The sequence below is a fragment of the Marmota monax genome, unplaced genomic scaffold (genome assembly GCF_021218885.2).
Source record: "Marmota monax isolate L192 unplaced genomic scaffold, Marmota_monax_Labrador192_F-V1.1 WCK01_AAM20220418_F8-fsc00003, whole genome shotgun sequence".
Lineage (NCBI taxonomy): Eukaryota > Metazoa > Chordata > Mammalia > Rodentia > Sciuridae > Marmota > Marmota monax.
The window spans coordinates 7,491,071-7,504,028 of NW_026694084.1; the positions used below are offsets into that span (position 1 = coordinate 7,491,071).

General features: G+C 35.0%; 1 protein-coding gene across 2 annotated transcripts in view; it reads right to left on the reverse strand.

The window, feature by feature from the left end:
* The window catches only part of Stk3 (serine/threonine kinase 3), a 370,473-nt gene that overhangs the window by 270,392 nt on the left and 87,123 nt on the right, over positions 1 to 12,958 (reverse strand). For both annotated transcript variants that reach the window (XM_058585630.1, XM_046464887.2), the window contains exons 5-6: positions 1,115 to 1,279; positions 323 to 490 (exon numbers count right to left, since the gene is read on the reverse strand). In XM_058585630.1, the coding sequence (XP_058441613.1) occupies positions 323 to 490; positions 1,115 to 1,279 (333 nt within the window). The remainder of the gene's footprint in view (positions 1 to 322; positions 491 to 1,114; positions 1,280 to 12,958) is intronic.

Here is a 12,958-nt window from a genome sequence, read left to right on the forward strand (position 1 = left end):
AAGGCTGAGGCAGGAGGATCACAAGTTCAAAGCCAGCCTCAGCAATTTAGCGAGGCCCTAAGCAACTTAGTGAGACTCTGCCTCAAAATAAAAAATAGAACTATGGCTGGGGATGTGGCTCAGTGGTTCAATCCCTGCCACCGGGGAAAAAAGAATACAAGGAGAAGAGAATTAACAGTCACTAATCTTTGACAGATAATTTTACTACTTTTTGCACAGAATCTAAATTCAAATGAACTTATTTATTTAATATTTACTATTCTGTGTATGCATTGCAAAACTGAAACACTTACAAGGTTGACAACAAACTATAATTTCTTACCCTCATTGGATGTATATCAGCATAAGGTGGTTTCCCTTCAGCCATTTCTATAGAAGTGATGCCAAGTGACCAGATATCAGCCACACAGTTATATCCTATTTCTTGAATTACCTCAGGAGCCATCCAAAATGGAGTTCCTATCACAGTATTGCGTTTTGCCATTGTATCCTGCAAAAACATTACATAAATATGAATACTACTATAAAACACAAAGGAAATCTGTTTGCAACATTTTTTAATATCTTTTTTTTTAATATGGTGCTGAGGATCGAATCCAGTGCCTCCACGCATGCTAGGTGAGCGCTCTACCACTGAGCCACGACCCCAGCCCACACAACATGTTCTTTAAAATATTTATGCTAAAACATCAAATTCTATTCTCAAATTCTACAGGGAGTGGACTGTTTTCCTAAATCCTCAACTAGTTGTAGTATGATATATTAGGAATTTTAGAAATAACCAAGAGTCTACAAGTAACTATCTCCACTTCATTAAAGGCAGTCAATGAAAATAGTACTATGACAGTAAAAACTATAAAAACCAATGTACCAAGGGAAATGATATAGCTTCCCTGTTACAACACTTAAACATTCTGATGACTACAAGATGTATTTTTATATTCACTGTCCCTTAAATTATAAACTTACAATTTGGCTCAGTTATGGATCCTCCACAAGAACAATGAAGTTACATGTTTCTTTCCAGACCCCCCAAAAAGTTATCAAAGTTTAGTTACAATCAAGCCTCACCAAATGAGCAAAAGTGTTTCCAAAATTATTAAAGTTAACTTACTGTTAACTGACCAGCCACTCCAAAATCTGCCAATTTTGCATGTCCTTCTGTATTAAGGAGAATATTTCCAGCCTTTATATCTCTGTGTATTTTTCTCATAAAATGCAAATATTCTAATCCTTTCAGTGTAGACTTTAGAATGGTTGCAATTTCATCTTCTGTTAACTGGAAAGAAATATTTTTTGAACTATATTAAAATGCCATTTTAGATAAATTCTTACCAGAGAGCACACGTATAAGTACTTCTTCCTAATGGCCATTAAACCTCTACTAAAAGGCTAAAGAGAAAATAATCAAGAACCCATTCCCATACACACACAAACATCTGTCATTATTTTCATAACACTTTTCTGAGGAAAGGATAATCAAATTTTTCTATAAAATTCCCAATGTTGAAAAAAAAAGAAAAAACAAAAACGAAGAAATAAAATTACCAGTGTCATTCATAAAGCAAAAAACATGTCCCAAAAATCAGCATGACCATACAAAATCACTATTTCACATGTTGTCTAATACCTGGGTGGCAGGTACTACTATAGCTACCTGTTCTCAAAAAGCAAATTCAGACACTCTTCCCTGTGATGCCTGCAATTCTTGAAGAAAATGAAGACCAACAGCTTTACACCAAGGAAAGGAAATAAAGGAACACAGTGAGACTTGCTGCAAGTCTTCTGCATGAAGCACTTAACCAATGTCACCCTTCCTGCTTCCAGCCAGGTCACCCCTAATCCACCCAAGCCTGATTTCTGACCTAACACTGAAAGCTCAAAAGTGAAACTGTCTGAGAAAGATTAGGAAACTGGAAATAAATGTGAAGGCTTCAAGAGAAAAGAAACATGAGAAAAGGTCAAGCAAGAAGAGAAGGGAAAAGAAACATTCTGGACTGTTATAGTAGCGGAGCCACTACTCTTTGAACCAAGAATTGCTAAGAGTTCTGCATGCACTGTCTCATTTATCCTTACCACAATCCTCTAAAGTAGTAAGATATTACAAAATGATAATAAATATCTGGTCTTCTTTCCAGGTTCCTAATCTTTCTCAGACAGTTAATGTTCTTTCAGAATAAAAACACAAAACTGGAAATAGAAGAAAACTGCATTATCTCAACATAATAAAAGTCATATACAAAATCCCTACAGTGAACAAAAGACTCAATGGTGAAAGACTGAAAGCTTTTCTTCAAGAATAGAACCAAGGCAAGGATGCCTGCTTTCACGATATCTATTCAACACAGTACTAGATAAAGTTCTAGCCAGAGTGATTTGGCAAGAAAAAGAGACAAACAAGCACCAAGTCATCTAAGGTTTTTACCAGCCAATGGTTAAGGAGTGTGGATTTTTTGAAAATTCTGGTACTTCCAAGAACTTTTTTTTTAATATTTTTTTAGTTATAGTTGGGCACAATACCTTTATTTTATTTGTTTATTTTTATGTGGTGCTGAGGATTGAACCCAGCACCTCGCATGTGCTAGGCGAGCACTCTACCACTGAGCCACAACCCCAGCCCTTCCAGGAACTTTTTTTTAACCCTAACACTAACTCTGTCTCAAATAAGATGCTGTGACTTGTCGATCCACAGAAAGCAAGCACTATGCTCTAAAGCCTGACTATGAATACAGTAGCCACTAACTATATATGCTTTCTAAAAATTGAAATACGACATAAAGGTAAAATATACACAAAAGATCAAATCTTTTTTTTTTTTTTGAGAGAGAGAGAGTCTTTTTTTAATATTTATTTTTTTTAGTTCTCGGCGGACACAACATCTTTGTTTGTATGTGGTGCTGAGGATCGAACCCGGGCCGCACGCATGCCAGGCGAGCGCGCCACCGCTTGAGCCACATCCCCAGCCCAAGATCAAATCTTAATACAAAAAAGAGAATGTAAGATATCTTACTAATAATTTGTGATTCCCTTTTAAGTGTGTTATATATTAGTGTTCTAATGTAGTCATTAATGTTGACTTTATATTATGAAATACTAGTGTTTAATACATTTAAATTATACTATTTCATATTACATCATATTGATATCATACATAATACATACCACACATTAGTAAAATTAATTTTACAAGTGTCTTTTTTCCTTTTAAATGTGACTACTAGAAATTTTAAATTACATGTGACTTATGTTTCTATTGGATAGCACTCTACTAAAGGACCCACAAGAGCAAGGATCTTTGTTTTGTTCACAGATGAATATGACCATGCCTGGCATAGAGTCAGTATTCAATAAATAGTGAAAGAGTGGATACAGACTTATTGATGCAAAAAGCAGGTATCCTCCTAATGTAGGACAGGAGAAGTTTGAAGAAAAAAAAAGGTAAAAAGAAGACATGAAGGACAAGGAAATATAATTTTAATCTGGAATTCTAATACATTGTCAGGTCAGTCACTCTCCCAAGCCAGTCACTCCCAATTTTCCAGGAAATCGGTAAATCTACCTTGTGCACTGTTTGTGAGTCCATCAATAAACCAATAAAGCAAAGAGAGATATGATCTTTTTAGAAACTATAACTTAAGGGACTTTCCAGCACTATCTCTTGATCACTATCCACATATGCCTAAAGATCCAGAGAATGACCAGAGCACAATAAACCATTCTGTAATCACCAGACTGATGTCATCCCTACAAAGCAACCCATACTCACCCTTCACCAAGTTTCAAGAGGAGCCAGGAACCCCCAAACAGTCTCCACTCTGGAGATGACTGGTATTCTTCCTTGAATGTATATTCATTGCTCTCCTAAATAAATTTCTGTGCCTCTACTGATTTATGCTGAAATTCTTTTCTATCATATATATCAAGTTCCCCATTTTTCTGAGAACCTTAGGACGCTCTTCCTGGAATAGCTCTTCTCAGATTTTAATCTGATGTTCCTAGTCGTTTTTTGTTTTGTTTTGTTTGTTTGGTGCATTATAGTTGCACATAATGATGGGATTTGTTATTACATATTCTTATGTGTGATGTTCTCAATCTTGCTAAATTAGTCATTAGCAACCAAGGTCTGTGATTTGTAGGCAGGAATTTATTTAGGTCCCACACTGTACCACTGCAGAAGGTGTGCAAGATAGTGGTGCTACAGTATAGTTTGTGTCTGGGTTTCCTCCTCTCTCCCCACCCTCAACTGCCTGCCTGAAGATTAGAGTGTAGGATGTTGCAAAAGCAGTATCAGTCCATAAAACTGTGCCTTGTTTAATTACTTCAGTGATGATCTTTTTTGGTTGCCTAGACTTCAATTTTTATCTTCCTAACAGTACAGAATTTCCAATTAATAAATGTTACTAATCCTCCATTAACTCTCTGATTTGTCATCTCTGCCCCTATAATTCTTATTTTGGAGCTGCACTAGAGAAAGTTCAGTATAAAATAGATCTAGTGTACAACAGAATCTCAAGATCTGTCCGATTTCAATGCTATAAAGTGCCTGGTTAAAAAAAAAAAAAATCACATACTAAAAAAAGATTTGCCAGAGATCTTATAGTGATTCATGAACTGTCTGACTTTGCTAAATGATTTAAAAGGTTCATTCTAATTCTATAAGATATCAACAAAACATTTTCATGTGAAAATAGTCTATTCTTAATAACCAAATAAATTCAGACTCTTTTGGACATCAATCTTTTTGTTCATTCAACAAATATCTATTTGCCTGGGCTCTACTGTACAAATTGAAAATGCTGGGTATACAGTGATGAAGGGAACTGACAGTTCTAGTCCTCATGAAGCTTATAAGAACACCAGAGGGCCTGGCCTAAATAGAGCTACAAACTGTTAAAGGTGGAAGAAGGCAGGCCTGAAGCAAATTTCACTATGCTTTTCTCCTATTAGTAATAAATCCTTTCTCCTGCTTCAGGGAGTCACTGTCCTCTTACTCACTTCACATGCTCCTCCAATCAAAAATGACAGAATAAGCCATCCTTCACATTAGTATATAAATAATAAAAATTATTTGTGGTACACTATCATTTTAACAACCCATCTGAGGGCTGGAAATGTGGCTTAGTGGAAGAGCACTTGACTAGATGTACAAGGCCCTAGGTTCAATCTCCAGCACAGGGAAGGGGGGGAAAAAAATTTTTTTTTTAATGTTAAGGCTCAAAAGATGTATCTTTACACAAAATTTTTGGCTTCAATTCTGAAAATTTTTTCTCAATAAACTCATTTTAAACAATAAATAAATAAGTGAATATTTTCTATAACATGGAAGCATATGTTCTCTTAAATTTTTATTTTACAGTACAGATTTAAAAATTATAGGAAGCCATTATTTTGGACTGAGCTCCTGCACTAGACCTTAACACACCATACTAAAATTTAAAATAGAGTCACTCATAATAAAGTTCTAAGATATCAAACTGATACCAAAATCGTTACCTGACATTCTTAAAAACCAGGAAAATGAGAGACAGCAGTCAAGTTTCCTAAATACACTAATTTCAAATAACATGATAATAAAGATCCTTCTGCTTTAATCCTTACAAAAAAGTAACCTGATTGTTAACCAGTTATTTCTCTATTATTCTGTTTCCCTCTTCCTGATTTATGAGGAAAGAAATTTTTTTCCAGTACTGAGGACTGAAGCCAGGGTCTCACACATGCTAAGCAAGCACTGTACTACTGAGCTACATCCCCAGCTCTTTTCATTTTATTTTGAGACACCATCTGGCTAAATTGTCCAGGCTGGCCTGAAATTTGTGATCCTCCTGCTCAGCCTCTAGAGCAGCTGAGATTACATGTGTGGGCCACCATGCTCAGCTACAGGAGAGTAACTTTGAAAAACTCAACCTGCTTTTTGTTTTTTGTTTCTACTTTTTCCATCCTTTCTTTCTTTATAAAACCAACCTCCTCTGTTTTGCTCATTGGAACATTGATTCTATTTTATAGAATGAAGTATTGCCTGATTCTAGAATCCCAAATAAAGCCAATTTAGATCTTTACTAAATTGGTTATAATTTTGTCTTGCTAGGCAAGTGCTCCACCACTGAACTCTATCATATCCCTAGCCCCTTTTTTTATTTTGAGACAAAGTCTTGCTAAGTTGTCTAGACTGGCCACAGACTTGTGATCCTCCTAAGTTAGCTGTGGTAATTCTGTCTTTAGACAACAGTTTATAACAATTATTTTAGGTGATTTCACAGCTACTCAAATATGCAAGCAGAAATATTTATTATCACACTTTTTATAGATGAGGAAACAAATTCAGAGAAATTATACAGTCTACCAAATGTCATACAAACACTAAGTGGCAAAGCCCACAAGACTTCTGCAGTCATACCCCTTTGTCTCAGTAGTCCTAGATGTTACCAACATGAAGTATGAACTGTCACAAAATTAAAAAAGGACAGGGGATTTCAGGCTTGTTCCAAGGGTGATATCAAAATGTGTGACAATCAGAAAAACAAATGTCTAATCAGAATAGCTGCCAACCATATATTAATCAACCTGAACAGCCACCTATGGTTAACAATATCCATGCACGAAAAAGTAAAAACTATCAGCCTTGAATATCAGACAGAGTGCCTGCCCCACCTCAGAATTAAAATTCAAATTATTTAAAATGACATATCAGTCAACAAGACAGTATACCTGTTAATATATCCTTCAAATAAGCACACTCACCTGGCCTGAAAAGTAATCCCTAAGCATATTATGAATGTCTTTATGAGTACTGTATCGAAAACAGATGTTGTTAAATCCCACTGATACAAATGCATAGATCAATTACTCAAACATTTAAAGATATTTAAATAAAAATAGAAAATCAAAGTAGGTTTCAAATCACAAGGCAGGAAAAATAGTTTCTAATAAAAAAGTAAACAAAGAATTATGTGAATTTATTAGCTTTGTCTACATTAAAAAAAATAAGTTCAGAGAAATAATCACAGCAAACACAGTAAGATATTTAAGTGTAGAGAATTATTTAGATTGTAAAGAGCTTGCATCCTTCAGAAAAAGAATCATGTCCCAATAAATAAGCAGGCCAATGAAATGAATATATGACTCACAAATCTATAAAGGAAATGGTTAACATATATGAAAAATAAACTTAACTATTATCAAAGAAAAGCAAATTAAACAATGGAGTATCAGTTATATATTATCCCATATAGGTCACAATGTTAAGAATGTGGCAGACAAGAAGAGTTCGAACTATGTATAAAAGTGACCTAAGAATAAAGAAGTGATTTCTTAATTTACAAAAACCTACAAAACATTTGTTCACTGAAAAAAAACAAAACACTTACCTAGTACTTATTCTATACTAAATAAGGGGGGAAAAAAATCATCAACCTAACCTTGAAGGGTTCCCATCTAGTAGGAATGACATAAACTCATTACAAAAAGCACTTTAAAACTAAAATGGAATCACAATGAAAGGGCAATTACTTAGGGAAGGAAAGAAAAAGTGTCATTAAAATTAATAGAGCCAGGTGTAGTGGCACACTCCTGTAATCCCAGTGGCTTGGGAGGCTGAGGCAGGAGGATCACAAGTTCAAAGTCAGTCTCAGCAATTCAGTGAGGCCCTAAGCAACTTAGTGAGACCCTACCTTAAAATAAAAAGTAAAAGGAGCTGAGGATATAGTTAAGCACCCCTGGGTACAACCCCTGGTACCAAAAAAAAAAAAAAAAAAAAAAGACTTTGGATAAGAAAAGTAATATACCACACAGAAAGAGAAGACTACAAATATAGAAACTCAATAATGAAGTGAAAATCAAAAATGTAAAAATCATACAATGGTACTTAGAAACCAGTAAGGCCATTTTCTTCTTTTCATTAAGATGAGGAAAATGGTAGAAAGTAATGGGTGAAATTTCAGCATTGTAGTACCAAAATGCAGATAAATCTAGAAAATTTAAAGTAATAAATTCTTACCTGGCCTATTAAAAATAAGGGAATTGAATGAACTTTAGACAAGAACAATATCCATACCAAGATTTAAGCCAATCCTCAAGTACTGGGTGACTAATGGAGAAGGAGAGTAGTGTGAGACAGAATATATATTTATTTAGAGAAAACTACATAGGAGGCCCTGATCTAGATGTTAATATTATGTTTATTTCATGCCTGTTAGACACATGTTGACCATTTTTAACCAAAAAATAAAGAAATTGACAGTCATTTTACTAAATAGGTGGAGTTTTGTTTTCAAGTAAGCTTCTTTAACAAATTTCATTTGCATATAAACAGAGCCAATTACCAAAAGTAGCTAGATTTTTATTTGGAAACTATTTCTTCCCACTACTACATAAAACTTTAAAGTACTAAAATTCAAGTTATCAGTCAAGTAGATCCATGCCCAACTATTTGAAAATATTCAGGTTTATACTGAAAACATTTGGCAGGGGCGGGGGGGGGGGGGGGGGGGACGGACAGGAGAAAGGGTCTGCTTTCAATGGAAGGAGATAATGGAAGATTTGGGTTCTAAAATCCATTCTCAAGCCCCAGTCCTTTAATAATAAGTTAAGAATCAAATGAAAAATTTTATCACATAACTTCATTTATAATTAGATTTTTGTCAATACATTATTGTTTAATTTCATTTCTGTCTCTATATAAATAGACAATTAAAATCGCTTGAATCACATTTTATAGTCTGTTTTATGAGAGAGAGAGAAAGAAAATGGTAGAGAGATTATAAACCATGAATGAAATATTCAGCAATCAGGGATGGAAATAAGACTTTTGTAGCTGAGCTAATACATTAAAAGACGGAAGTCCACATCTGGTTTCAATAGTAGTATGAATTCACTGGCAAATTTAAAAAGAATTTCATTGTACAAAAACAAAAAGATGGTTTTGATAGAATCTAGTCCTCTCATGACTTTTGTTTCTAGAGTCCTATGATTAGTATAATAATATGATATATTTAACATGTCACTGTGTATATGGTTTTGATAAAATTATACCCACCAACTTGTCTCAAGGGCACAGGCACAACAGGTTTAAGGTATATAGACTGCCTTAATGTTTTTAGGTCAGTCAAAATGAATAGTAGTGAAGGTATTGTAGGATCCTGCAAAATTAAATTTTAATAGAAAACTTTTAAGTTTTTAATTTTAATAGAATTTAAACTTTCTAAAAGTGAGTCTTTGACAACCCTACCTAAAACTGTACCTTTCTTACAATTATTTATGCATATAAAACAATGTGTTAATTTTACTGTTAGGTACCTATTAGTTAAGGATACAAAAAGACATTGTTCTCCTTTTCAAGTATCACAGACAGATGGGTATTTTATTATAAAATTTTAAGTTTCATTCTCATAATGACTTTGTATAAGTTATTAAAAACTATTGGATTGAAACTTACATAGTCTTTAAAGGCCTGAACCAAATCTCATGTCTTTCAAGAAATCACTCCATATTCCCCAAGTCAGAATTTATCTATCCAGTGATAACAACAGTTTACATTTATTGAGTTATTACTATCAACCAATCTACACATATCATTTTAATATACAACACAACCATAAAAAGTAGGCACCAGGGGCTGAGGTTGTGGCTCAATGGCAGAGCACTTGCCTGGCATGTGTAAGGCACTAAGTTAAATTCTTAGCACCACATATAAATAAATAAATAATGAAGGTACATCAACAACTTAAAAAAAAAAAAAAGTAGGCACCAACAAGAATTCACTGAAAAGTCTATTCTACTGTTTCAATCTTCATGATGCTCAGAATTTTATGGGATGGGAAAATAAATCATTACAATGCTAAATGTTTAAAATAACAAGATGAACTAAAGCAATACTCCAGTGGTTCTGAAAGATATCTGTGCATCAGAATTAATAATCTTAAAATAAAATCCAACCCTTCTGACAAAACCTTAAATGCCTTACTTAAATGGTACAGGTTCTGCCAGCCTTAACAATCTTAACTCACCATTCTCCCTACTTCAGGGAGGCTCCATCAAGGAGGTGACTTCTAAGCTGACTCTTAAAGAATGAACAAAGTTTATCAAGTGGCCAAAGAGGAAAGGAAATATCATTGTCTGCAAAGGCGTTGGGAATAAAAATATATGAAGTTGAGTACTACTGAATGGCTCTTTGTGTTTCAATGCAATGTGTATGGATAAACAGTGCAAAATGGGAGGTCAGGTTAAGTTCAAATGTTTTAAACATCTATAAATTTTCAAGTGGAAAGATAACAAGATCATATCTGAACTTTTAAAAAGAAAACAGTAACCTCAAAACCAGAACTAGAAGTGGAAAAATTAAAGAATACAATAACAACTTAGTGTAATAGTATGAGTAACTACAGTAGTAGTAGTAGTAGTAGTAGTAGTAGCAGCAGCAGCAACTAACATGTCTATAACCTTGCTTAAAATCCCAAAGGAGAGTTCTTTGATAGAATTAATTTAGGGGAAAAAAAACTTATCTAGCAAAATTAGAAAAAGTCAGAGAAGCAACAGAAAAGCACCAAAAGCAAAATTCGTATCTCTTTCATAATTTAGGTATGCTCAATACTGCAGTCTATCTACAATCTTTTACCACAAAAAAAAAAAAAAAAAAAAAAACCCTGCTCTACTCTTAAAACAATCATATATGAAGTAGCACCCTTGTGGTTCCATAGGAAAACTATTTATTAAAAATAACCATGGGGCTGGGGTTGTGGCTTAGCGGTGGAGCACTCACCTAGTACACACGGGGTGCTGGATTCCATACTCAGCACCACATAAAAACAAAGGTATTATGTCCAACTATAACCAAGAAACAAAATATTTTTTAAAAATTATCATGCCCTTTGAATTAGTAATTCCATTTCTCAGAATGTGTCTAAAGAACAGCACAACTATGCCAATACATATATACAAAAGTTTCTGCAAACTTAATAGCAAAAAAGTGAAAAGTTGGAACTCATTTTATCTACAGACTAGAAAAAAAGGACTCAGTTACAAATATACACACTGGCATAAAGAGGTGAATAAAATATATCATAAGTTTAGAGAAAGGCAAGATATAGAATTCCACATGTGGTATGAATCCTTTGTTTAAAACAAGATTTGCACATATAGCTGCGGAAAGAACTCTTAAGAAATTAACTGACATGACCTCAAGGAAGTAAAAGAAGTGGGTATGGAAACATTAATTTTCTCTTTTCTACTATTTGAGTTTTTTTTTTTTTTAATTTTTTATTGTGGGTTGTTCAAAACATTACAAATTTCTTGACATATCATATTCCACACTTTGATTCAAGTGGGTTATGAACTACCACCTTCACCCCATACACAGATTGCAGAATCACATCAGTTACACATCCATTGATTTACAAATTGCCATACTACTGTCTGTTGTGCTCCGCTGCCTTTCCCATCCTCCACCCTCCCCCCTCCCCACCTCTCCCCTCCCCTCCCCTCCTCTCTCTCTACCCCGTCCAATGTATAACCCTGAGGGTCTCCTTCCATTTCCATGCAATTTCCCTTCTCTCTCCCTTTCCCTCCCACCTCTCATCCCTGTTAAATGTTAATCTTCTTCTCCTGCTCTTCGTCCCTACTCTGATCTTAGTTACTCTCCTTATATCAAAGAAGACATTTGGCATTTGTTTTTTAGGGATTGGCTAGCTTCACTTAGCATAATCTGCTCTAATGCCATCCATTTCCCTGTAAATTCTATGATTTTGTCATTTTTTAATGCAGAGTAATACTCCATTGTGTATAAATGCCACATTTTTTTTTATCCATTCGTCTATTGAAGGGCATCTAGGTTGGTTCCACAGTCTTGCTATTGTGAACTGTGCTGCTATGAACATCGATGTAGCAGTGTCCCTGTAGCATGCTCTTTTTAGGTCTTTAGGGAATAGACCAAGAAGGGGAATAGCTGGGTCAAATGGTGGCTCCATTCCCAGCTTTCCAAGAAATCTCCATACTGCTTTCCAAATTGGCTGCACCAATCTGCAGTCCCACCAGCAATGTACAAGTGTACCCTTTTCCCCACATCCTCGCCAGCACTTGTTGTTGTCTGACTTCATAATGGCTGCCAATCTTACTGGAGTGAGATGGTATCTTAGGGTGGTTTTGATTTGCATTTCTCTGACTGCTAGAGATGGTGAGCATTTTTTCATGTACTTGTTGATTGACTGTATGTCCTCCTCTGAGAAGTGTCTGTTCAGGTCCTTGGCCCATTTGTTGATTGGGTTGTTTGTTCTCTTATTGTCTAATTTTTTGAGTTCTTTGTATACTCTGGATATTAGGGCTCTATCTGAAGTGTGAGGAGTAAAGATTTGTTCCCAGGGTGTAGGCTCCCTATTTACCTCTCTTATTGTTTCTTTTGATGAGAAAAAACTTTTTAGTTTGAGTAAGTCCCATTTGTTGATTCTAGTTATTAACTTTTGTGCTATGGGTGTCCTATTGAGGAATTTGGAGCCCGACCCCACCGACTGTAGATCGTAGCCAACTTTTTCTTCTATCAGACGGCGTGTCTCTGATTTGATATCAAGCTCCTTGATCCATTTTGAATTCACTTTTGTGCATGGCGAGAGAAAGGGATTCAGTTTCATTTTGTTGCATATGGATTTCCAGTTTTCCCAGCACCATTTGTTGAAGATGCTATCGTTCCTCCATTGCATGCTTTTAGCCCCTTTATCAAATATAAGATAGTTGTAGCTTTGTGGATTGGTTTCTGTGTCCTCTATTCTGTACCATTGGTCCACCCGCCTGTTTTGGTACCAGTACCATGCTGTTTTTGTTACTATTGCTCTGTAGTATAGTTTGAAGTCTGGTATCGCTATACTGCCTGATTCACACTTCCTGCTTAGCATTGTTTTTGCTATTCTGGGTCTTTTATTTTTCCATATGAATTTCATGATTGCTTTCTCTGTTTCTACAAGAAATGCCGTTGGGA